The sequence below is a fragment of the Dendropsophus ebraccatus genome, chromosome 7 (genome assembly GCF_027789765.1).
Source record: "Dendropsophus ebraccatus isolate aDenEbr1 chromosome 7, aDenEbr1.pat, whole genome shotgun sequence".
Taxonomy (NCBI): domain Eukaryota; kingdom Metazoa; phylum Chordata; class Amphibia; order Anura; family Hylidae; genus Dendropsophus; species Dendropsophus ebraccatus.
In genome coordinates, this window is record NC_091460.1 from 1,119,855 (window position 1) to 1,147,054 (window position 27,200).

The 27,200-nt window shown below is 47.8% G+C and overlaps 3 protein-coding genes across 4 annotated transcripts in view; 2 read left to right on the top strand and 1 right to left on the bottom strand.

The window, feature by feature from the left end:
• Positions 1 to 25,211, top strand: LOC138797173 (oocyte zinc finger protein XlCOF8.4-like). The gene is made up of 6 exons (XM_069977005.1): positions 1 to 48; positions 2,349 to 2,456; positions 2,705 to 2,869; positions 2,958 to 3,093; positions 3,601 to 3,777; positions 24,116 to 25,211. The coding sequence occupies exons 1-6, from the start codon at positions 40 to 42 to the stop codon at positions 24,820 to 24,822; spliced, it is 1,302 nt and encodes a 433-aa protein (XP_069833106.1). The 5' UTR covers positions 1 to 39; the 3' UTR covers positions 24,823 to 25,211.
• The window catches only part of LOC138797178 (zinc finger protein 300-like), an 898,668-nt gene that overhangs the window by 799,218 nt on the left and 72,250 nt on the right, over positions 1 to 27,200 (top strand). The gene's annotated exons all lie outside the window — the stretch shown is intronic.
• The window catches only part of LOC138797158 (zinc finger protein ZFP2-like), a 427,215-nt gene that overhangs the window by 142,532 nt on the left and 257,483 nt on the right, over positions 1 to 27,200 (bottom strand). The window lies entirely within an intron of this gene.

Consider the following 27,200-nt stretch of genomic DNA (forward strand, 5'->3'; position numbering starts at 1 on the left):
GACAGGAGTGGGTGAGGTTCATTTGCAAGTGATTAGATAATGGCAGAGGTAAGTGTTGTGTGTAGAGATCTCTTCTCCTCAGTGTGTGACCCCAGCAGTAAGGTAAGCTTACAGGAGGAGGGGTGTTACATTGTGTTACTATCAGTGTGTGACCCCCCCAGCAGTAAGGTAAGCTTACAGGAGGAGGGATGTTACATTGTGTTACTATCAGTGTGTGACCCCCCAGCAGTAAGGTAAGCTTACAGGAGGAGGGATGTTACATTGTGTTACTATCAGTGTGACCCCCCAGCAGTAAGGTAAGCTTACAGGAGGAGGGGTGTTACATTGTATTACTATCAGTGTGTGACCCCCCAGCAGTAAGGTAAGCTTACAGGAGGAGGGGTGTTACATTGTGTTACTATCAGTGTGACCCCAGCAGTAAGGTAAGCTTACAGGAGGAGGGATGTTACATTGTGTTACTATCAGTGTGTGACCCCCCAGCAGTAAGGTAAGCTTACAGGAGGAGGGATGTTACATTGTGTTACTATCAGTGTGTGACCCCCCAGCAGTAAGGTGAGCTTACAGGAGGAGGGATGTTACATTGTGTTACTATCAGTGTGACCCCAGCAGTAAGGTAAGCTTACAGGAGGAGGGGTGTTACATTGTGTTACTATCAGTGTGTGACCCCAGCAGTAAGGTAAGCTTACAGGAGGAGGGGTGTTACATTGTGTTACTATCAGTGTGTGACCCCCAGCAGTAAGGTAAGCTTACAGGAGGAGGGATGTTACATTGTGTTACTATCAGTGTGTGACCCCCCAGCAGTAAGGTAAGCTTACAGGAGGAGGGATGTTACATTGTGTTACTATCAGTGTGTGACCCCCCAGCAGTAAGGTAAGCTTACAGGAGGAGGGATGTTACATTGTGTTACTATCAGTGTGACCCCCCCCCCCCCAGCAGTAAGGTAAGCTTACAGGAGGAGGGATGTTACATTGTGTTACTATCAGTGTGTGACCCCAGCAGTAAGGTAAGCTTACAGGAGGAGGGGTGTTACATTGTGTTACTATCAGTGTGTGACCCCCCCAGCAGTAAGGTAAGCTTACAGGAGGAGGGATGTTACATTGTGTTACTATCAGTGTGACTCCCCAGCAGTAAGGTAAGCTTACAGGAGGAGGGATGTTACATTGTGTTACTATCAGTGTGTGACCCCCCCCCCAGCAGTAAGGTAAGCTTACAGGAGGAGGGGTGTTACATTGTGTTACTATCAGTGTGTGACCCCAGCAGTAAGGTAAGCTTACAGGAGGAGGGATGTTACATTGTGTTACTATCAGTGTGTGACCCCCCAGCAGTAAGGTAAGCTTACAGGAGGAGGGATGTTACATTGTGTTACTATCAGTGTGTGACCCCCCCAGCAGTAAGGTAAGCTTACAGGAGGAGGGATGTTACATTGTGTTACTATCAGTGTGAGACCCCCCATTAGTAAGGTAAGCTTACAGGAGGAGGGGTGTTACATTGTGTTACTATCAGTGTGACCCCAGCAGTAAGGTAAGCTTACAGGAGGAGGGGTGTTACATTGTGTTACTATCAGTGTGACCCCAGCAGTAAGGTAAGCTTATAGGAGGAGGGATGTTACATTGTGTTACTATCAGTGTGACCCCAGCAGTAAGGTAAGCTTACAGGAGGAGGGATGTTACATTGTGTTACTATCAGTGTGACCCCCCCCCCAGCAGTAAGGTAAGCTTACAGGAGGAGGGATGTTACATTGTGTTACTATCAGTGTGTGACCCCAGCAGTAAGGTAAGCTTACAGGAGGAGGGATGTTACATTGTGTTACTATCAGTGTGACCCCCCAGCAGTAAGGTAAGCTTACAGGAGGAGGGATGTTACATTGTGTTACTATCAGTGTGTGACCCCCCCAGCAGTAAGGTAAGCTTACAGGAGGAGGGATGTTACATTGTGTTACTATCAGTGTGAGACCCCCCATTAGTAAGGTAAGCTTACAGGAGGAGGGGTGTTACATTGTGTTACTATCAGTGTGACCCCCCAGCAGTAAGGTAAGCTTACAGGAGGAGGGGTGTTACATTGTGTTACTATCAGTGTGACCCCAGCAGTAAGGTAAGCTTACAGGAGGAGGGGTGTTACATTGTGTTACTATCAGTGTGTGACCCCCCAGCAGTAAGGTAAGCTTACAGGAGGAGGGATGTTACATTGTGTTACTATCAGTGTGACCCCAGCAGTAAGGTAAGCTTACAGGAGGAGGGATGGTACATATGCTGTGGCCCTTGTATGGTTTGGGGCCCCTGGCTGTGACATAAAGGTCCCGGCAGGACTAGCCCCTTCTTGTGCTCCAGTTGTCTCCTCTTCTCCCCCAGACGCTCCTACTCCTGAATGACCCCCCAAGGATGGAGAAGGACAGGAATGAGATCAGTAAGAGAATATTACACGTCACCTTGGAGATCATCCGCCTGCTGACCGGAGAGGTAACTTCTCTAGATTTCCACCATTGTTGTCTGGGCTCTTTGGCCCCTCCCTCCCTCCCCCGCTCTATGTTCTGGATCTGGTCTCCTCTTTGTAGGTGCGGTGGTCTCCAGCACTGACCCCAGTAGTCCAGATGTGTCTCCTCCTCCTCCTCACTAGAGCTCTATACAGGGGGACAATCTCCTCTTTGTAGTGAGGAGGAGGCAGGAATACTGGGCTCAGTCCCCTCATTGTCTCTCTCCATCCCCAGGATTACACCATAGTGAAGAAGACATGGGGGGAGGGTGTGGCCTTCCCCCAGGAGTCAGGAGGGCGGAGCAGGGCCCGGGGCCCCATCACGGAGCCTCCATCACTGATACATGAGCAGAAGATCCTAGAACTCACCCACAGGATGACTGAGCTGCTGACTGGAGAGGTGACACTGGGGAATGCTGGGAGATGATAGAGTAATCCAGGAGGCAGCAGGCTGGGGGGGATGACTGTGTGATCATTGTGTGTGTCAGGTTCCTATAAGGTGTCAGGATGTGGCCGTCTATTTCTCCATGGAGGAGTGGGAGTATGTAGAAGGACACAAGGATCTGTACCGGGGGGAGCAGCCGCTCATGATGGAGGATCAGCCGCCCGGCCTCACAGCACAAGGTAAGAGGAGACCTTCCTGATGCTAGAGAGCAGGGGGGAGGGGCCCCTAGATCATCCTCCTCCTCCTCCCATCCTCCTCCCATCCTCCTCCTCCCATCCTCCTCCTCCCATCCTCCTCCTCCCATCCTCCTCCTCCCATCCTCCTCCTCCTCCCATCCTCCTCCTCCTCCCATCCTCCTCCTCCTCCCATCCTCCTCCTCCTCCCATCCTCCCATCCTCCCCCCATCCTCCCATCCTCCTCCTCCCACCCTCCTCCTCCTCCCACCCTCCTCCTCCTCCCATCCTCCTCCTCCTCCTCCTCCTCCTCCCCTCCTCCTCCCATCCTCTTCCTCCCATCCTCTACCTCCTCCCCCCATCCTCCTCCCATCCTCCTCCTCCTCCCATCCTCCTCCTCCCATCCTCCCCCTCCTCCCATGCTCCTCCTCCCCCCCATCCTCCTCCTCCCATCCTCCTCCTGATGACATGTAGCAGTGTATAATGGATTGTCTCCCTGTGTGTTCCCTACAGATGGAGGCAGTGACAGGAATCCACCAGAGAGATGTCCCCGTCCTCTGTATTCCCAGGACTGTCCAGAGGGAACACATATTAAAGTGGAGGATGAAGTAGAAGAAGAGAGGATGAGGGGCGATCCCCCGTGTATGAGTGAGGTGAAGGAGGAGGAGACGCCGGGAGATGCTATACCAGGTATGTATGATCGGGGCCCCTGTGATAGTATATACTGTATATATCAGGCTGGTGACTATACTGGATGCCTCTGGTCCCTATACCTGTAGTTATACCTTATATACCTTATTGGTCTGCAATTACACGTTTTTCCTCCGTTAGGACTTTATGTTCCTGACTTGCTTAGATTGTCAGGTTTTAAGAACTCCACACCTCCGGGTAACCAGCAGACTCATTATCGTTTTTGACATGACGGAACTATAACACGACCTTCCCTCCGCACCAGTAGTGGCTTATTTTTAAAAAGAAAAAACACAGAATAAAATGACGGTTTTCTTAATAATTTTTTTGGTTATGGCGGTCTTGAAGTTGTCGCCCACAGACAAAACACAGAATAGAATGGTCAGCAGGAGGGGGAGCAAGGTACAATGATGGTAGACAAACCAAAGTCACAAAAACAGGCAGAGGTGTGAACCGATGAGGCAGAACGAGAACGGGGAGTAAGAAACGGGCAAAAGCCGGAGACGGTAGAAGGTAAAGGAGGACAGGAGACGGAGACGGTAGAAGGTAAAGGAGGACAGGAGACGGAGACGGTAGAAGGTAAAGGAGGACAGGAGACGGAGACGGTAGAAGGTAAAGGAGGACAGGAGCTGGAGACGGTAGAAGGTAAAGGAGGACAGGAGCTGGAGACGGTAGAAGGTAAAGGAGGACAGGAGACGGAGACGGTAGAAGGTAAAGGAGGACAGGAGACGGACAGGAGCCGGAGACGGTAGAAGGTAAAGGAGGACAGGAGACGGTAGAAGGTAAAGGAGGACAGGAGACGGAGAGGGTAGAAGGTAAAGGAGGACAGGAGACGGAGACGGTAGAAGGTAAAGGAGGACAGGAGCTGGAGACGGTAGAAGGTAAAGGAGGACAGGAGACGGTAGAAGGTAAAGGAGGACAGGAGACGGAGACGGTAGAAGGTAAAGGAGGACAGGAGACGGAGACGGTAGAAGGTAAAGGAGGACAGGAGCTGGAGACGGTAGAAGGTAAAGGAGGACAGGAGCTGGAGACGGTAGAAGGTAAAGGAGGACAGGAGCTGGAGACGGTAGAAGGTAAAGGAGGACAGAAGCCGGAGACGGTAGAAGGTAAAGGAGGACAGGAGCCAGAGACGGTAGAAGGTAAAGGAGGACAGGAGCCAGAGACGGTAGAAGGTAAAGGAGGACAGGAGACGGAGCCGGTAGAAGGTAAAGGAGGACAGGAGCAAAAAGTGACAAACACACAAAAAATAAAACACACACTTTTTATTATAGTAATAATTGCAGTTTACTCCCAAATTACCCCTAACCCCCCCCCAGATTACCCGTAACAACCGCACGTTGCCCATAACAACCGCACGTTGCCCGTAACCACCCCAGATTGTCTGTAACCACAGCAGGTTGTCCGTATTCACCCCAGGTTGCCCGTATCCCCAGATTACCCGTAACCAAATGTTGACCCCAGATTACCCGTAACCACCCCAGACTGCCCGTAACCGCCTCTAGATTACCCGTAACCACCCAGACTGTCCGTAACCGCCCCGCATTACCTGTAACCACCCCAGACTGCCCGTAACCGCCTCTAGATTACCCGTAACCACCCAGACTGTCCGTAACCGCCCCGCATTACCTGTAACCACCCCAGACTGCCCGTAACCGCCTCTAGATTACCCGTAACCACCCAGACTGTCCGTAACCGCCCCGCATTACCTGTAACCACCCCAGACTGCCCGTAACCGCCTCTAGATTACCCGTAACCACCCCAGACTGCCCGTAACCGCCTCTAGATTACCCGTAACCACCCAGACTGTCCGTAACCGCCCCGCATTACCCGTAACCACCCAGACTGTCCGTAACCACCCCACGTTACCTGTAATCTAATTTTTTTTTTTATTTTAGTAACTGCGCTATTCTAATAACTGTTTCTAGCTGCGGTTTTGCTCCTGTAAATTGGCGCTCCTTCCCTTCTGAGCCCGGCTGTGTGCCCATGCAGTGGTTTATGCCCACATATGGGGTACCTTTTTACTCAGGAGAACCTGCGTTACAGATTTTGGGGTGAATTTTCTCTCCTGTTCCTCGTGAAATTGAGAAATTTTAAACTAAAGGAACATATTATTGGAAAAATTTGAGTTTTTCATTTTTATTCTCTACTTTTGAATACTTTCCTGTAATACCTGTGGAGTCAAAATGCTCACCACACCCCAAGATGAATTCTTTGAGGGGTGTACTTTCCAAAATGGGGTGACTTATTGGGAGATTTTACTCCGCTGGCACTACAGGGGCACTGCAAACCCACCTGGCACTCAGAAACTTCTTCAGCAAAATCTGCATTGAAAAAGCTAATTGGCGCTCCCTTCCTTCTGAGCCCTGATGTGTGCCCATACAGTGGTTTATACCCACATATGAGGTACCTTTTTACTCAGGAGAACCTGCGTTACAGATTTTGGGGTACTTTTTTTTTCTCTTGTTCCTTGTGAAATTGAGAAATTTCAAACTAAACGAACATATTATTGGAAAAAAAATTTCATTTTTAAAAAGTTTTTCATTTTTACTGTCTAATTTTGAATACTTTCCTCTAATACCTGTGGGGTCAAAATGCTCACCCTACCCCAAGATGAATACTTTGAGGGGTGTACTTTCAAAAATGGGGTGACTTTTGGGGGGGTTCTCTTCTACGGACACTACAGGGGCTCTGCAAACACACCTGGCGCTCAGAAACTTCTTCAGCAAAATCTGCAATGGAAAAGCTAATTGGCGCTCCCTTCCCTTCTGAGCCCCGCTGTGTGCCCATGCAGTGGTTTATGCCCACATATGGGGTACCATTGTACTCAGGAGAACCTGCGTTACAAAATTTGGGGTGCTTTTTCTGTCCTGTTCCTTTTGAAAATGAGAAACTTTAATCTAAACGTATAAATTATTGGAAAATTTTAATTTTTCATTTTTTTACGGCCTAATGGTGAATACTTTCCTCCAGCCCCTGTAGGGTTAAAATGCTCATTATACCCCTAGATTAATTCTTTAAGGTCACACCTATAAAGAAACAACTGAACCTCCATAACTTATTACCATACAAAGAATACTTTATTGATTAAAAAAGCACATACATAGAGAATCGTACTATACAGTGAACTGCGACTGAGAAAATACATTAAAAACCAACAAAGAAAACATACAAATGAGGGGTGCTACTGTCAGGCAATATGTGGAGAGATGGTCAGGGATAAAATACACTACAATTCATAGGTATACTACCATAAACCCACCCTAAACCAACTCCATCATCAAAATTAATCATACAAAATGTATTATCTTACCCAAATGGAGGTGATGTACCAGCCGGACAGTTGCCCCCACCCCAACGCACGTTTCGGTGAACAACCTTTATCAAGGGGTACTGAATAGTTGGAAGGCCCTGATATAAATACCCATACGCCGAACACGGCATCCAATCCGCTAAGACCCCCGGCAGGTGGAATTAATAATTGCACATACCGCGTCCATGTCGAGCACGGGTCAATAAGAACGCCACTCGCCACTTCATAAGCGTGGTCATGTGATCATTGCATCAGCCTGACGTCAATACGTCATAGACGTGCGCTGATGCAAATACGTCTATGCGCTGAGAGAGTCCGAGTCGCGTGATAAGGCCACATGACCAAGCCACATGACTCGCTGGGAGCGAGTATGGAAAATATGCGCAAGCGCAGAATGTCACGGACAGATAAGCAATCAGCCAATAATGAAAACAAGACACCCGATATTTGGAGAGAATACTACATAAACTGGTCAGTATGAACTATATAAATAATCAAATACACCACATACACTAAAAATAAATACCCGCGATACAGTTACATATAAACCACACAAAGCCGCAATGTTACCATCTAGTGGTCACAAACGTCATTGCATGTTAACAATGTTCTATGGAGGAATTTTAGTAAGATCTTAATAGAATTAGGACAATAATATAAATTAAATTAATAGATAATTATATTACAAAAAATTTTTATTATATATTTGTCAGACCAGAATATATATGTATAAAACTAATTATAAAAATGAATGAATAAATAAATAGACAATGTTACTAACCCTACAGTGACAACCAAACCAATATATTTTGAAGTAAAATCCAAAAAAGGAATTGATGCTAAAAAATGGAAGTAAAGAAAATGTGATACACAAACATGCAATAAAAATGTGAATAAATATATACTGATGAATGCAAAGAAAGTGCAAATAAGTGCAGTGAAAAAAGTGCCCAGTGCTATGTGACAAAGAAATGTGAAGGTGATGTGCACAGGAGTAAATTGGATAATACTTGACCATATATCTATAAATATATACATAGTTCTTCCAGAGAACCACCATAAACATACATATAATTATAAAATACACAACGTGATAATACTAGTGACCCTAATATACTTAAATAACATGATTGATGATTTCCTCCAGAAGCCAAAGAGCTGAAGGTGTATCCGAAAAAAAGGGGGGGCAGGACGACCATATCCAACGAGGGCAACATACATATATATTTTTTTCGGATACACCTTCATCTCTTTGGCTTCTGGAGGAAATCATCAATCATGTTATTTAAGTATATTAGGGTCACTAGTATTATCACGTTGTGTATTTTATAATTATATGTATGTTTATGGTGGTTCTCTGGAAGAACTATGTATATATTTATAGATATATGGTCAAGTATTATCCAATTTACTCCTGTGCACATCACCTTCACATTTCTTTGTCACATAGCACTGGGCACTTTTTTCACTGCACTTATTTGCACTTTCTTTGCATTCATCAGTATATATTTATTCACATTTTTATTGCATGTTTGTGTATCACATTTTCTTTACTTCCATTTTTTAGCATCAATTCCTTTTTTGGATTTTACTTCAAAATATATTGGTTTGGTTGTCACTGTAGGGTTAGTAACATTGTCTATTTATTTATTCATTCATTTTTATAATTAGTTTTATACATATATATTCTGGTCTGACAAATATATAATAAAAATTTTTTGTAATATAATTATCTATTAATTTAATTTATATTATTGTCCTAATTCTATTAAGATCTTACTAAAATTCCTCCATAGAACATTGTTAACATGCAATGACGTTTGTGACCACTAGATGGTAACATTGCGGCTTTGTGTGGTTTATATGTAACTGTATCGCGGGTATTTATTTTTAGTGTATGTGGTGTATTTGATTATTTATATAGTTCATACTGACCAGTTTATGTAGTATTCTCTCCAAATATCGGGTGTCTTGTTTTCATTATTGGCTGATTGCTTATCTGTCCGTGACATTCTGCGCTTGCGCATATTTTCCATACTCGCTCCCAGCGAGTCATGTGGCTTGGTCATGTGGCCTTATCACGCGACTCGGACTCTCTAAGCGCATAGACGTATTTGCATCAGCGCACGTCTATGACATATTGACGTCGGGCTGATGCAATGATCACATGACCACGCTTATGAAGTGGCGAGTGGCGTTCTTATTGACCCGTGCTCGACATGGACGCGGTATGTGCAATTATTAATTCCACCTGCCGGGGGTCTTAGCGGATTGGATGCCGTGTTCGGCGTATGGGTATTTATATCAGGGCCTTCCAACTATTCAGTACCCCTTGATAAAGGTTGTTCACCGAAACGTGCGTTGGGGTGGGGGCAACTGTCCGGCTGGTACATCACCTCCATTTGGGTAAGATAATACATTTTGTATGATTAATTTTGATGATGGAGTTGGTTTAGGGTGGGTTTATGGTAATATACCTATGAATTGTAGTGTATTTTATCCCTGATCATCTCTCCACATATTGCCTGACAGTAGCACCCCTCATTTGTATGTTTTCTTTGTTGGTTTTTAATGTATTTTCTCAGTCGCAGTTCACTGTATAGTACGATTCTCTATGTATGTGCTTTTTTAATCAATAAAGTATTCTTTGTATGGTAATAAGTTATGGAGGTTCAGTTGTTTCTTTATAGGTGTGGTGTTTGTAACTAGAACCCAGTGATATTAGACCAATACTTTATATCCCCTTCTCAGGATAAAAACACATATAGGCTGTAGTGCAGGGGAGATCTGCTACATCTCTGTTTGTGTGTATATAATTCTTTAAGGTGTCTAGTTTCCAAAATGGGGTCACTTATGGGGGTTTCCAGTATACAAATCAACTTAAAAATGTCACGGCCGCAGCGGCGTCCCGTGCTCCGGACTGCCGCCGCGACCTCTCCATGCAGCTGCCGGGGTCCATGTGCAGGGACCCGACGCTGCTACTAGTTCGGCCCTGGGGCCAGCTGTCTCAGATTTAAAGGGCCAGTCCGCCCCTTATTGGAAGGTGCACTAATCACTTATTAAATTCCAGCCCTGCCCCACTACAGGGGTTGGAGCCTCTACATGCTTCCCATAGCGTTTGGCTCAGCTCCCTGTTGTTCCTGATTCCTGTCCACTACCTGGTCCCTAGTCCTTGTTCCTGATTCCTGTCCGCTACCTGGTCCCTAGTCCTTGTTCCTGATTCCTGTCCGCTACCTGGTCCCTAGTCCTTGTTCCTGATTCCTGTCCGCTACCTGGTCCCTAGTCCTTGTTCCTGATTCCTGTCCGCTACCTGGTCCCTAGTCCTTGTTCCTGATTCCTGTCCGCTACCTGGTCCCTAGTCCTTGTTCCTGATTCTTGTCCGCTACCTGGTCCCTAGTCCTTGTTCCTGGTTCCTGTCCGCTACCTGGTCCCTAGTCCTTGTTCCTGTCCGCTACCTGGTCCCTAGTCCTTGTTCCTGATTCTTGTCCGCTACCTGGTCCCTAGTCCTTGTTCCTGATTCCTATCCGCTACCTGGTCCCTAGTCCTTGTTCCTGGTTCCTGCTCCTCTGTTACACTATTGCTCCTATGTTCAGCCTGACTCCTGCGATTACGCCTACAGACCTCTGCCAGCACCATCTCCTGCCTACTGCTCCTGCCACGCCTCGCCTGCCGTCACTAGCAACCAAGCCAGGGGTAGCGACCTGGGGGTCGCCTGCCGCAGCAAGCCCATCCCGCCTTGCGGAGGGCTCTGGTGAATACCAGCGGCCCCTTAGACTCCGCTCCCTGGTGCGGTTTTGTGCCATCGCTGGTGGCGGCTCAGTGGATCCACTACTCCAGGCGTTACAAAAAAAGAACTGGTCCCTAAAAAAATCAGTTTTGAAAACTTTCACGAAAATGTGGTAATTTGCTGATAAATTTCTTAGCCCCGTAACACCCTAAAAAAGTAAAATATGTTTATGAAATGAAGCCAGAATAAAGAGGACATATTAGTAATGTGACTTAGTAACTAATTTATGTGATACGACTTTCTTTTTTTAGAAGCAGAGAATTTCAAAGTTTATAAAATGCAAATTTTTTCAATTTTTCATGATATTTTGATGTTTTTCACAAAAAACACAAAGTAGTGACCAAATTCTGCCACTAATATAAAGTGCCATATGTGACGAAAAAACTATCTCAGAATCGCTAGCATACGTTACAGCATCACTGAGCTATAAGAGCATAAAGTGAGACAGGTCAGATTTTGAAAAATGAGCCTGGTCTTTTAGGTGCAAATAGGCTTGGTCTTGAAGGGGTTAAAGAAAGGATGGGAGTCATCGGCAGCCATACTAAAGCCCACTGTAGCTGCCACTTCTGTGGCGAGATCTCTTAGTCTGGGTAGAAGAACTATCAAGGATGGCACCCCAGAGGACAATTCTTGTTCTTGCTGGCTCTTCTGTTGATGCCGTTAGATTGGCTGCCAGAACCTCTGCCCTCACTAATTCAGCACGCAGAGCTATCCGGTTGAAGGATTGGAAGGGGGGAGCTACTTCCAGCTCTAAATATTGTGCTTTATCCTGACAAGGTCAATTACTTTTTGGTCCCGCCTTAGACAAAATATTGGAGAAAGCCTCAAATAAAAAGAAATTCCCCAATATTAACCCTCCTCCTAAGCGGCCTTTACAGAGTGGGTCAAAGAGCAGAAACTGGAAGCCGAAGGGGAGAGGCAAGGGCTTCCTTTTTTCCTCCAAAGTGGCTGATAAGAAGAAAGCTAAACAATGACGGGTCCAGTAGGGGGTCGGCTATCTCTGTATCACCATGGATGTATCACGAATGGGAGAAAATCACCACAAGTTCTTGTTTAAGGCTCACAATTAAGCATCGCTTAAATATAAAACTGTGTTCTTGTCCAGGTCACCACTTCGTAGTTACGGATCGTCATCAGGATCCAGAAAAATTGCCGCTCTCCACTGCAAAATCAGTTCTCTCCTGGTCAAGAAGGTGCTGGTTCCGGTTCCTGCTGCGGAGAGGGGGCAGGGATTTTATTCAACATTATTCTTTGTAAAAAACTTCACCTTTCGCATCATTATAATTCTGTAGTCCTTGAACCAGCACCTTCTTTACGGGAAGTTCAGAATGGAGACCATTTAGTGCGCTGTTCTGATCCTCTCCCAGTATTATTACATGGTGACCTTGGATCTGAAAGATGCATACTACCATGTGGCAATCTTTGCAGATCATCAGAAGCACTTGGCAGTGGCAGTTTGCATAGAGGGGGAGATCCGTCATTCCATTTCCAGCTCTACCTCCTCATAGTGAGCCAGTCAAAAGAGGAATTAGCCTGACAGACTCAGATAGTCCAGAGGATATTTTCTCGTTTAGGGTTGGAGGTAAATATGGAAAAATCCTCTCTAGTCCTGAATCAGACTTGTCAATTTCTAGGGATCATCCTAGAGTCAAAAGCTCAGTCCTGTTTTTCTTCCCCAACACAAAATAGATCACCTGAGAACCAGAGTTCTAGCATTGTTGGAAGAACATTTAGTTTTTCATCAGATCAGCCAGTGCTGGGGCTCATGACTTCTACCATTCCGGCAATAGGTTGGGCCCAATATCTCTCTCGCGTCCTTCAGCAGCAGGTTCTTCAGATGCCAGTCCTTCAGGAAGGGGAGCACATGCGGAGTCTCCTCTCCTACAAGGGGTCTGGAACCAGCAGGAGACCAGGGACCCCCAGAAAGCAAGGGAATTGAGAGCAGTTCTTACGCACTATGCCAATGTCTCCCACAAGTTCTAGGGAAAGATGTGGATATCATATCAGACAGCTCCTCTGTGGTGGCCTATCTTTACCATCAAGGGAGGACAAGGTTGGTAATATTGATGCAAATCAGCCACTTTATCTTTCGGTTAGTAGAGGGGAAGGTCAGCTCTCTATCGGCCCTCCATTTGGAGGATCTGAGAACCTGGCTGCGGTTTGCCTCAGCAGAGTTCATCTGAACCAGGGCGAATGGATTTTGAACAGAGCAGTAATTCTTCAAATAGTGAAGCTTTGCGTAGGCCAGAGATAGACTTTGGGTGGACAGATTCTTCTCTCTAGCCCAACGGACTTTCCATCAGGGGTGGATGCTCTGGTCCAAGATTGGAGCAAGGGTCTTCTCTATGCATTTCCCCAAATAAGACTCCTCCCCAAAGTTCTCAGAAAGATCAGGGAAGACAGGGCTTTTGTTATTCTGTTGGCTCCCTTCTGGCTCAGAAAGGTATGGGTTTCTTGGTTCCAGAGACTCAGTAGCCAGGCCTTGGGTCCTTCTGATTCTTCCGATCCTTCTCTCCCAGGGCCCAGTTCTTCATCCTCTTGTCAGTCTACACCTGACGGCCTGGCTATTGAGAGGGGGTTGATGTTGGAGCGACATTTGTCTGAGCAAGTCATTTCTACTCTCCTAGCTAGTAGGAAGAAGGTTACAACTCAGATTTACCTGGAAAGAGATTCCTAGGGTCTCCAGGTAATGTCTTAGCACCCCCCGACATTCCCAAGATACTGGAATTTTTACAGGAAGGGCTAGATAAAAATCTGAGACCCAGTAGACTTAAGGTGCAGTTTTCGGCTCTTAGTGCTTTGTTCGAACATAAGATTGCGAATCACCCTTGGATAGAAAGATCTATTACAGACCCCCCGATATGACAAGGTAGCTTTTACACGGGCGTCCATTGGGAGCGCAGGAGACCTGCGGGCACCCCCTTCCCCCCTCCCCTTCCCTCCCTTGTGTGGGGTTTTTTTTTTTTTTTTTAATATGGCTTTGTTTGTTTGTTTTTGAAGTTTGGCTCCCTGCACCTGTCACATAAGCCAGCCTCTTTGTTAGGGACTGGACCTATACCAGGCTGTAATCTTTATCAACAAATGTTCTGATCCCTTAGGGTGCCTTAGCTTCAGGGAACCTATCGTTCTATTGATTGTTCCATTACATCTATCCTGTGGTACCACGGATACTGTGTTGACTACACTTGACCTCCCTTATATGCTGAATATCTTTGTGTACCAAACACGGTGGTGTACCACATGTTTTTGTTTGTCTATGTGTTTTGAAAATTCAATAAAAACAGTTTTAAAAGAAAGATTTATTACAGCGGCTTCCAGGTTTCGTCCCACCTTGAGGTCAAGGTTTCTTCCGTGGGATTTAAATCTAGTTCTCAATGCACTTACTCTTTCTCCTTTTGAACCGTTAGCTGAGGCTTCTGACAAAATTAAGTAGTCACTGATATATATATAATGTAAATTAACTAAGATAGGAGATTATAAAATTATTAGATAAAAAGTTTCAGTTTTGGCCCTAGGGCTATCAGTTCTGCTAGGCAGCAGATTGTGTTTTTCCCTAGGCTCTTCCAAATTCTTGTTGACGACTGGGGAGGATGGGAAGTCCGGCCTACTTATGGAAATTTCCTGGTGACTGTTTCCTGTCTGACGAGAAGGAGGTGGACGCTCTCCATGGGTGCTGTCATGGGCTCAAAGAAAAACAATTACCGTACATAATTAAAGTTTTCCAACACAGCTATCCCGGCCATGTACAACTATCTTCGCGAAAAGGTTGCTGACTCTCTGAGCCATTCAGTTAGCAGACATGTACATTTAACCACAGACATCTGGAGCTGTAATTACAGGCAAGGGCAGTATATGTCCATTACTGCTCAGTAGGTAAATGTAATATGGCCGCCGGACCCCCAGCAACTTGGCCAGGGAAGAGCAATGACACCACCCCGTTGTCACAGCAGGGCTCCTGTGTCGCGGTTCTCCTCCAGTAGGTCCAAAACCTCCTCAACCGCCAGTGTTCCTCCCTTGGACCACTTGGGTGTAGCACGGAGGTGTCACGCTGTGCTGCATCTAGCCTGCCTGGGTAAAAGGTGACACATGGGGGAAGAGCTGCACCGCCTGCTCGAGACAGAAATCCTCTCGGGGCTGACTCCACGCCCTCTGAAAGTTGGGACGGTGGTGAGTGACAATGGGAGCAACATTCTCTCTGCGCTGCGTTGAGGAGGGATGAGGCACGCCCCGTGTATGGCACATGTATTACACCTAATAGTTACACACTTTCTAAGGTCTTCATCCCATCTACAGGCTGTGCTGTCAATGGCTCGAACGCTGTGTAACCATTTCAGCCATTCAAGTCGCTCTCACCACATCCTCCTCTACCTGCAGCGGAGGAATGGTCCCAACCATCGTCTCATTTGTAATGTAGCCACATGGTGGACCTCCACCCTCCACATGCTGGACCGGCTCTATGAGCAGAGGAAGGCCTTGACTGATTTCCTCTTGATGCAGACGGACACGGCGACTCTCCTCGGCCAGTGGCAGCTCATGCGTGGCACCTGCCGCTTGCTACGACCCTTTGAGGAGGCCACCTTTCTGGCCAGTGGGCAAGACACAGGACTGAGCGCCATCATACCCATGCTTCATGTACTGGAGCTGATGCTGATGCGACTCAGTGGCGAGGGGGAAGAGGTCTTGCCACTGTCGCAGCCTGGGTCGCTGCAGGAAGGCTTGGCGGAAGAGGAGGCAGAGCAAGTTGAAGAGGAGGAGAGGACCTGAACGCACAGGAACTCTTAGGGGAGACAGGTGGAGTAGAAGGAGATGAGCCTTCCTGCCAGACCAGAGGGGGGCCAGAGGAGGATATGCAGGGCTATGAGGAGGATGGAGGCAGTACCCATTGGCAGTATGCTATGGAGACTGAGGCGGGGACTCCTTCCCACTCCTTGGTGGAAATGGCTAAGCACATGTTGATTTGCTTTCGGGCTGACCCACGCTTGCAACGGATTCGTCAATGGGACGAGTTCTGGCTGGCCACACTACTGGACCCACGGTATCGCAACAAGCTGTGTGAATTCATTCATCCTTCCCAACGGGAGGAAAAAATGAATTATTATAGAGAGGAGCTGGGTGCCCAGTTAGTGGCAGCCTTTGGAACACGGCGCTCTCATTCACGCCATTCCCACCAGGGCCACACCAGCAGCGTTGTCTCCTCCACATCCTCCTCTAGCAGCTTGGGTGGCACGAGCAGCCGCACCAGTCTCAGCCTGATGTCCATGATGCACGCTTTCATGCAGCCACAGGCCGGGGTAACAGGAGCACCGCACAGCAGCAGGACATGGCGGCACAGCAGCAGGACATGGCGGCACAGCAGCAGGACATGGCGGCACAGCAGCAGGACATGGAGGCACACCTCAAACAGCAAGTCCAGGTGTTTTTGGACTCTACGTTGCCACCTAACGTCCCCGAACCCCTGGGCTACTGGGTGGGAAAATTAGAAGTCTGGCCACAACTGGCTGAATTTGCTTTGGACATAGTCTCCTGTCCGGCCAGCAGTGTGATAGTATCACTATGTGTCATCCGAGCGAGTTGTCAGCGCAGGAGGTCATATTGTCAGTCCCAGGAGAACCAGATTGTCCTGTCCTGTCCTGTAGGACCTTTTCTGCTTCTATTATGGCCTATATGTGAACTAGAGCTTACTGGTCATTCCACTATTCATGCTGCCCTGCTACCTCTCGCCTGTCCATGGACCTCATTATTCTGCTTCTGCTGCTCATGTCACCCCATTACACCTGCTACTCCTGCCCCGGCCTCCATGTTGACTACTGCTGCTCCTGCCCTGGCCTACATGTTGGCTACTACTGCTCGTGCCCTGGCCTCCATGTTGGCTACTGCTGCTCCTGCCTGGCCTCCATGTTGACTACTGCTGCTCCTGCCCTGGCCTACATGTTGGCTACTGCTGCTCCTGCCCTGGCCTCCATGTTGGCTACTGCTGCTCCTGCCTGGCCTCCATGTTGACTACTGCTGCTCCTGTACTGGCCTCAGATGACTATTGCTGGACCTCCACTGCATTTGTGACCTTTTTCCTGCATAGACCCTGTAATGGTGAGTTTCCCGCATAGACCCTGTAATGGTGAGTTTCCCCCATAGACCCTGTAATGGTGAGTTTCCCCCATAGACCCTGTAATGGTGAGTTTCCCCCATAGACCCAGTAATGGTGAGTTTTCTGCATAGACCCTGTAATGGTGAGTTTCCCGCATAGACCCTGTAATGGTGAGTTTCCCCCATAGACCCTGTAATGGTGAGTTTCCTGCATAGACCCTGTAATGGTGAGTTTCCTGCATAGACCCTGTAATGGTGAGTTTCCCGCATAGACCCTGTAATGGTGAGTTTCCCGCATAGACCCTGTAATGGTGAGTTTCCCGCATAGACCCTGTAATGGTGAGTTTCCCGCATAGACCCTGTAATGGTGAGTTTCCCGCATAGACCCTGTAATGGTGAGTTTCCAGCATAGACCCTGTAATAGTGAATTTCCCGCATAGACCCTGTAATAGTGAGTTTCCCCCATAGACCCTGTAATGGTGAGTTTCCCGCATAGACCCTGTAATGGTGAGTTTCCCGCATAGACCCTGTAATGGTGAGTTTCCCCCATAGACCCTGTAATGGTGAGTTTCCCCCATAGACCCTGTAATGGTGAGTTTCCCCCATAGACCCTGTAATGGTGAGTTTCCCCCATAGACCCTGTAATGGTGAGTTTCCCCCATAGACCCTGTAATGGTGAGTTTCCCCCATAGACCCTGTAATGGTGAGTTTCCCCCATAGACCCTGTAATGGTGAGTTTCCCCCATAGACCCTGTAATGGTGAGTTTCCCGCATAGACCCTGTAATGGTGAGTTTCCCCCATAGACCCTGTAATGGTGAGTTTCCCGCATAGACCCTGTAATAGTGAATTTCCCGCATAGACCCTGTAATGGTGAGTTTCCCCCATAGACCCTGTAATGGTGAGTTTCCCCCATAGACCCTGTAATGGTGAATATTGAAGTCTAAAAAAAAATTGACTTTGAGATATCGAAAAGATAACGATGTTACTGACATGTAGAGCCCTAAATTCAACCAAATACACTACCCCCGTATCATATAGATGCTTTATACTATGAAATCCGAAAGTAAGGTCAGACCAAACTTTTGAAAAGTTCGCTCATCTCTAGAGATGACACGGAGAGAAGTGACAGCCACCTGTAGGAGATGATGCGGAGGGAAGTGACAGCCACCTGTAGGAGATGATGCGGAGGGAAGTGACAGCCACCTGTAGGAGATGATGCGGAGGGAAGTGACAGCCACCTGTAGGAGATGATGCGGAGAGAAGTGACAGCCACCTGTAGGAGATGATGCGGAGGGAAGTGACAGCCACCTGTAGGAGATGATGCGGAGGGAAGTGACAGCCACCTGTAGGAGATGATGCGGAGGGAAGTGACAGCCACCTGTAGGAGATGATGCGGAGGGAAGTGACAGCCACCTGTAGGAGATGGGGCGGAGAGAAGTGACAGCCACCTGTAGGAGATGGGGCGGAGGGAAGTGACAGCCACCTGTAGGAGATCGGGCGGAGAGAAGTGACAGCCACCTGTAGGAGATCGGGCGGAGAGAAGTGACAGCCACCTGTAGGAGATCGGGCGGAGGGAAGTGACAGCCACCTGTAGGAGATCGGGCGGAGGGAAGTGACAGCCACCTGTAGGAGATCGGGCGGAGGGAAGTGACAGCCACCTGTAGGAGATCGGGCGGAGGGAAGTGACAGCCACCTGTAGGAGATCGGGCGGAGAGAAGTGACAGCCACCTGTAGGAGATCGGGCGGAGAGAAGTGACAGCCACCTGTAGGAGATCGGGCGGAGGGAAGTGACAGCCACCTGTAGGAGATCGGGCGGAGGGAAGTGACAGCCACCTGTAGGAGATCGGGCGGAGGGAAGTGACAGCCACCTGTAGGAGATCGGGCGGAGGGAAGTGACAGCCACCTGTAGGAGATCGGGCGGAGGGAAGTGACAGCCACCATTTCCCTCCGTTTCTTCTACCAGAATGAGGAGTTTATGACAATGGTATCAGCGACTATCTGAGTATTGTCCGTAAAGGTCGTGTTACACATAGCGATTATCGTGTAAAGATTCGCCATAACGATCGATTACTAGTGATCACTGGTGATTTTGTAGTGAACGATTCTGACCCTTACATTCGCCAATCACTGTTATGAGCGATTATTTTTGCGTCTCTCAGGACGAGCCGCACAGCAATTTACATGCAAACGACGATAGATGAACAGATTTAAACCACAGTTCACACAGGGTGTGTAAAGCGCCTGGCACTCTCTCTCTCTCCACGCTATGTGGTGGTGGCGGCTGGTATGTGTGAGGTGTATAGCGCTATAGGGGATGTGTGAGGTGTATAGCGCTATAGGGGATGTGTGAGGTGTATAGCGCTATAGGGGATGTGTGAGGTGTATAGCACTATAGGGGCGGCTGGTGTGTGTGAGGTGTATAGCACTATAGGGGATGTGTGAGGTGTATAGCACTATAGGGGCGGCTGGTGTGTGAGGTGTATAGCACTATAGGGGCGGCTGGTGTGTGTGAGGTGTATAGCACTATAGGGGATGTGTGAGGTGTATAGCACTATAGGGGCGGCTGGTGTGTGAGGTGTATAGCGCTATAGGGGATGTGTGAGGTGTATAGCGCTATAGGGGATGTGTGAGGTGTATAGCGCTATAGGGGATGTGTGAGGTGTATAGCGCTATAGGGGATGTGTGAGGTGTATAGCGCTATAGGGGATGTGTGAGGTGTATAGCGCTATAGGGGATGTGTGAGGTGTATAGCGCTATAGGGGATGTGTGAGGAGTATAGCACTATAGGGGATGTGTGAGGTGTATAGCACTATAGGGGCGGCTGGTGTGTGAGGTGTATAGCGCTATAGGGGATGTGTGAGGTGTATAGCGCTATAGGGGATGTGTGAGGTGTATAGCGCTATAGGGGATGTGTGAGGTGTATAGCGCTATAGGGGATGTGTGAGGTGTATAGCGCTATAGGGGATGTGTGAGGTGTATAGCGCTATAGGGGATGTGTGAGGTGTATAGCACTATAGGGGGGCTGGTGTGTGTGAGGTGTATAGCGCTATAGGGGATGTGTGAGAGGTGTATAGCGCTATAGGGGATGTGTGAGGTGTATAGCACTATAGGGGATGTGTGAGGTGTATAGCACTATAGGGGATGTGTGAGGTGTATAGCGCTATAGGGGGGCTGGTGTGTGTGAGGTGTATAGCACTATAGGGGATGTGTGAGGTGTATAGCACTATAGGGGGGCTGGTGTGTGTGAGGTGTATAGCGCTATAGGGGATGTGTGAGGTGTATAGCACTATAGGGGATGTGTGAGGTGTATAGTGCTATAGGGGATGTGTGAGGTGTATAGCGCTATAGGGGATGTGTGAGGTGTATAGCGCTATAGGGGATGTGTGAGGTGTATAGCGCTATAGGGGATGTGTGAGGTGTATAGCGCTATAGGGGATGTGTGAGGTGTATAGCGCTATAGGGGATGTGTGAGGTGTATAGCGCTATAGGGGCGGCTGGTGTGTGTGAGGTGTATAGCGCTATAGGGGATGTGTGAGGTGTATAGCGCTATAGGGGATGTGTGAGGTGTATAGCACTATAGGGGATGTGTGAGGTGTATAGCGCTATAGGGGATGTGTGAGGTGTATAGCGCTATAGGGGATGTGTGAGGTGTATAGCGCTATAGGGGATGTGTGAGGTGTATAGCGCTATAGGGGATGTGTGAGGTGTATAGCGCTATAGGGGATGTGTGAGGTGTATAGCGCTATAGGGGATGTGTGAGGTGTATAGCACTATAGGGGATGTGTGAGGTGTATAGCACTATAGGGGGGCTGGTGTGTGTGAGGTGTATAGCACTATAGGGGATGTGTGAGGAGTATAGCGCTATAGGGGATGTGTGATGAGTATAGCGCTATAGGGGATGTGTGAGGTGTATAGCGCTATAGGGGATGTGTGAGAGGTGTATAGCACTATAGGGGATGTGTGAGGTGTATAGCACTATAGGGGATGTGTGAGAGGTGTATAGCGCTATAGGGGGGCTGGTGTGTGTGAGGTGTATAGCGCTATAGGGGATGTGTGAGGTGTATAGCACTATAGGGGATGTGTGAGGTGTATAGCACTATAGGGGATGTGTGAGGTGTATAGCACTATAGGGGATGTGTGAGGTGTATAGCGCTATAGGGGATGTGTGAGGTGTATAGCGCTATAGGGGATGTGTGAGGTGTATAGCGCTATAGGGGGGCTGGTGTGTGTGAGGTGTATAGCGCTATAGGGGATGTGTGAGGTGTATAGCACTATAGGGGATGTGTGAGGTGTATAGCGCTATAGGGGATGTGTGAGGTGTATAGCACTATAGGGGATGTGTGAGGTGTATAGCGCTATAGGGGATGTGTGAGGTGTATAGCACTATAGGGGATGTGTGAGGTGTATAGCACTATAGGGGATGTGTGAGGTGTATAGCGCTATAGGGGATGTGTGAGGTGTATAGCGCTATAGGGGATGTGTGAGGTGTATAGCGCTATAGGGGCGGCTGGTGTGTGAGGTGTATAGCACTATAGGGGATGTGTGAGGTGTATAGCACTATAGGGGATGTGTGAGGTGTATAGCACTATAGGGGATGTGTGAGGTGTATAGCACTATAGGGGATGTGTGAGGTGTATAGCACTATAGGGGCGGCTGGTGTGTGAGGTGTATAGCACTATAGGGGCGGCTGGTGTGTGAGGTGTATAGCGCTATAGGGGATGTGTGAGGAGTATAGCGCTATAGGGGATGTGTGAGGAGTATAGCGCTATAGGGGATGTGTGAGGAGTATAGCACTATAGGGGATGTGTGAGGTGTATAGCGCTATAGGGGATGTGTGAGGTGTATAGCGCTATAGGGGCGGCTGGTGTGTGTGAGGTGTATAGCGCTATAGGGGATGTGTGAGGTGTATAGCACTATAGGGGATGTGTGAGGTGTATAGCACTATAGGGGATGTGTGAGGTGTATAGCACTATAGGGGATGTGTGAGGTGTATAGCGCTATAGGGGATGTGTGAGGTGTATAGCGCTATAGGGGATGTGTGAGGTGTATAGCACTATAGGGGATGTGTGAGGTGTATAGCGCTATAGGGGATGTGTGAGGTGTATAGCAGCTATAGGGGATGTGTGGAGGTGTATAGCGCTATAGGGGGGATGGTGGTGTGAGGTGTATAGCACTATAGGGGATGTGTGAGGTGTATAGCGCTATAGGGGATGTGTGAGGTGTATAGCGCTATAGGGGATGTGTGAGGAGTATAGCACTATAGGGGATGTGTGAGGTGTATAGCACTATAGGGGATGTGTGAGGTGTATAGCACTATAGGGGATGTGTGAGGTGTATAGCGCTATAGGGGATGTGTGAGGAGTATAGCGCTATAGGGGATGTGTGAGGTGTATAGCGCTATAGGGGGATGGTGTGTGAGGTGTATAGCACTATAGGGGATGTGTGAGGTGTATAGCACTATAGGGGATGTGTGAGGTGTATAGTGCTATAGGGGATGTGTGAGGTGTATAGCACTATAGGGGATGTGTGAGGTATATAGCACTATAGGGGATGTGTGAGGTGTATAGCACTATAGGGGGGCTGGTGTGTGTGAGGTGTATAGCACTATAGGGGATGTGTGAGGTGTATAGCACTATAGGGGATGTGTGAGGTGTATAGCGCTATAGGGGATGTGTGAGGTGTATAGCGCTATAGGGGATGTGTGAGGAGTATAGCACTATAGGGGATGTGTGAGGTGTATAGCGCTATAGGGGCGGCTGGTGTGTGTGAGGTGTATAGCGCTATAGGGGATGTGTGAGGTGTATAGCACTATAGGGGATGTGTGAGGTGTATAGCGCTATAGGGGCGGCTGGTGTGTGTGAGGTGTATAGCGCTATAGGGGATGTGTGAGGTGTATAGCACTATAGGGGATGTGTGAGGTGTATAGTGCTATAGGGGATGTGTGAGGTGTATAGCACTATAGGGGATGTGTGAGGTATATAGCACTATAGGGGATGTGTGAGGTGTATAGCGCTATAGGGGATGTGTGAGGTGTATAGCACTATAGGGGATGTGTGAGGTATATAGCACTATAGGGGCGGCTGGTGTGTGTGAGGTGTATAGCACTATAGGGGATGTGTGAGGTGTATAGCGCTATAGGGGATGTGTGAGGTGTATAGCACTATAGGGGATGTGTGAGGTATATAGCACTATAGGGGCGGCTGGTGTGTGTGAGGTGTATAGCACTATAGGGGCGGCTGGTGTGTGTGAGGTGTATAGCACTATAGGGGATGTGTGAGGTGTATAGCGCTATAGGGGATGTGTGAGGTGTATAGCACTATAGGGGCGGCTGGTGTGTGTGAGGTGTATAGCACTATAGGGGATTTGTGAGGTGTATAGCACTATAGGGGATGTGTGAGGTATATAGCACTATAGGGGCGGCTGGTGTGTGTGAGGTGTATAGCACTATAGGGGATGTGTGAGGTGTATAGCACTATAGGGGATTTGTGAGGTGTATAGCACTATAGGGGCGGCTGGTGTGTGTGAGGTGTATAGCACTATAGGGGATGTGTGAGGTGTATAGCGCTATAGGGGATGTGTGAGGTGTATAGCGCTATAGGGGATGTGTGAGGTGTATAGCGCTATAGGGGATGTGTGAGGTGTATAGCACTATAGGGGCGGCTGGTGTGTGTGAGGTGTATAGCACTATAGGGGATGTGTGAGGTGTATAGCGCTATAGGGGATGTGTGAGGTGTATAGCGCTATAGGGGATGTGTGAGGTGTATAGCGCTATAGGGGGGCTGGTGTGTGTGAGGTGTATAGCGCTATAGGGGCGGCTGGTGTGTGAGGTGTATAGCGCTATAGGGGATGTGTGAGGTGTATAGCGCTATAGGGGTTGTGTGAGGTGTATAGCGCTATAGGGGATGTGTGAGGTGTATAGCACTATAGGGGATGTGTGAGGTGTATAGCGCTATAGGGGATGTGTGAGGTGTATAGCGCTATAGGGGATGTGTGAGGTGTATAGCGCTATAGGGGATGTGTGAGGTGTATAGCACTATAGGGGCGGCTGGTGTGTGTGAGGTGTATAGCGCTATAGGGGATGTGTGAGGTGTATAGCGCTATAGGGGCGGCTGGCGTGCACATGTGTGAGGCCTTAATGACTGCTTATTACTTACAGGAGATCCCAGCACCAACCCTGAAGGAAACGTTATATTATGGTTGAATTATGTTGTAGAAGCTGGCGGTGCAGAGCAGCACTCCTCCGGAGAAGTCCTCCTCCCCCTTACTGTACATCCAGGACGTCACACTACAGATCTATCATATAATCCTCCTGACCATGAGGAACCTTCTCCTGACCGCTCACACACCGCGACCACACGGACGGAGCAGGAAACTGATAATAAATTTCAGTGTGGGGCATGTGGAAAATTTTTTACAAGAAAATCACAGCTTGTTATACATGAGAGAAATCACACAGGGGAGAAGCCATTTTCATGTTCAGAATGTGGGAAGGGTTTTACAAGTAACTCCAATCTTGTTAGACATGAGAGAATTCACACAGGAGAGAAGCCATATTCCTGTTCCCAATGTGAGAAATGTTTTATAAGTGAGTCATATCTTATTAGACATAAGCGAAGTCACACAGGAGAGAAGCCATACTCATGTTTAGAATGTGGGAAGTTTTTTAAGGATCAGTCAAACCTTGCCAAACATGAGAGAACTCACACAAGAGAAAGGACATATGACTGTTCACAATTTGCTACCCACGAGAAAAGTCACACAGAAGAGAAGCTGTATTCATGCTCAGAATGTGGTAAATGTTACAAAAAAACCACCAATCTTCTTATACACCAGAGAAGTCACACGGGGGAGAAGCCTTATTAATGCCCTGAATGTGGTAAATGTTACACAAGTAAAGCCAATCTTCTTATACACCAGAGAAGTCACACAGGCAAGAAGCTGTTTTCATGCTCTGAATGTGGTAAATGTTACACAAGCAAATCCAATTTTCTTGTACACCAGAGAGATCACACGGGGGAGAAGCCGTATTCATGCTCTGAATGTGGTCAGTGTTACACAAATCAATCCCATCTTCTTATATACCGGAGAAATCACACAGGGGAGAAACCATACTCATGTTCAGAATGTAGGAAATGTTTTACACAAAAAAGTGACATTAGATAAAGCATGAACGGAATCAAACATTTTGATTTTTTTATTTTGATGTGGAAAACACCCTCCAATAAAATTCTTCCTGTTTGTAATTTGCAGAATGCTCGCTTCTCAATCACCTCCAACATGTGCTAGTATTTGGTTTCCACACCTATTGTCCTGCCATACCTATTGTCCTGCCACACCTATTGTCTTTGCACACCTATTGTCCTGCCATGCCTCGGAGGGACTTATTGTCACAGAGATGGGTTTGTTGATGGAGTTTTCCCTTACGTCCTAAGCAGCAGCACGAATGGGGAGACTCCATCTTCCTGCAATGCTAGGGACAACAATTACAGACTGATCTGCCCAGCCTATAAGAGTCCCCCCTATAAGAGCCCGGCCTGCCCTGTCCTACCCTGTGTGTGTTCTGTCCCCCTGTGGGAAGGGGCTCAGGCCTATGGGAGTGTGTCTTGCTTCCCTTTCCAGTGATTCTTCCTTTCCACTTGGCCGTGTGTGTAGGGGTCTATCCTGCTGTATCAGAGAGGAGATGATATGTTCCCCGTGTTGGTACCTCTGTGCTGGATCCCTCTGTCAGTGTCAGGAAGTATCATGGCGGCAGCTCTCTGACTTCTTCTGATACTTCAGCAAGGTGAGTTACTGCCTTTTTCCTCTTAGACTGTATGTCTGAGCTGGAATCCTGCGCTGTGTGTCAGGAGACTTGGCTAGTCTTACTGAATATGTATATTTCACGAGGATGAAACTACTGTGTGTGTGTGAACACGGCTTGAGAGCTGGTAATTGTGCCCTGTGTATAGAGTGTACAGCTGCGGGATGTGTGTAGTGTGTACAGCTGCCAGATGTGTATAACGCACACCTGATTTCTCTCTCGTGCCGCTATCAGATGATGCAAAGTTTAGCGACAAAAGACCGCTACACTTCCTCTACCCATGTGACTTCCTATCTACAGCCCCTGTAAGGTGTGCTGTGAATGGGTGATGAGTGCATACAGAAGAAGTAAAGAGAAAAATGATAGGACAGAAGAAGAAAACATGCTCATTGGTCGACAGATCCATGTGACATACAAACAAACAAACCATAACCCTTTCAATACTACAGCTGTGCAACAACTAAGTACATATACTTACAATAGCGACCTCTTCAGGCCAAACTTTAACACTACTACATCACCACTTACATACAAAAAGTACAGGCTTTTACGAGGGGTGTAACTACTAGCAACATCTGTGGTGGGACACCACATACTCATCCACTTGAGAAAAGCCATCCACGGTGTAACATCTTGAGGAAAGGTCTGGACGTTTGGTTAAGGCACAGCATGGGTTATGAAATGCAAACATATATTTTTTCACACCAACAACAATAATAACAGTGCAAAGGCAACAATCCAAATGTCCATAGTGCAAATAACTGGTCATCAAGAGTCCCTGAGAGCAACATATGTACAACAGTATAAGTCCATTTAGTCCGTGGCTTGTTTGTTTCTTTTCCAAATCCCTGACTAATCTAAACTAAAGTTAACAACACTACTTACAACTATGAGGGAAGAAATAAATCGAGGGACAAAACTAAACAAAAAACAGGTCATGGTAGCGAGCTAGTGGTTGACCTTTGGTAGGCCTTGTAGATCTTCTTAGTTACAAACTCTCTTCTGGGAGGACAACAGAATCAATTTGGTGGTTGTCCACCGGATCATAGGAAGGGAAGTGATCTGGGCTTCTTGGCTGACCATAGGGAACTTCTGCCGGAACTGGACCGGTAGTCAGGCTGCAGGGCAGATAGAAGGGTTCGGAACAGGATACTTTTTAGCACTTTCAGCAGCCAATGGTTTAGTGGGTAAGTCTCTGTTGCTGCAGAGTTTCAGCCTGTTTCAATGGACATTTATGGGCAAGTTCCCAACTTTTTGAATCTGGTACACGCCAGCAGCTTTGTGGAGACAGTGGCGTAGCGACCAGGCCGCTACCAAGGGGTGGCCCGCTACCAAGGGGTGGCCCGCGACCCCCCCCCTCGCCACCACACTGCCCCCCTCCCACTTCCTCTTGTTACCGCAAGAGGCAGGCTGGAACTGGCCCCCGACTAACGCTTGGCCC

What these genes read in the sequence shown, in the direction of transcription:
- LOC138797173 (XM_069977005.1), top strand. An exon ending in GCCCGGCCTCACAGCACAAG is followed by an intron (nt 3,094 to 3,600) that starts GTAAGAGGAGAC and finishes TGTTCCCTACAG; the next exon opens with ATGGAGGCAGTGACAGGAAT. An exon ending in GCCGGGAGATGCTATACCAG is followed by an intron (nt 3,778 to 24,115) that starts GTATGTATGATC and finishes TATTACTTACAG; the next exon opens with GAGATCCCAGCACCAACCCT.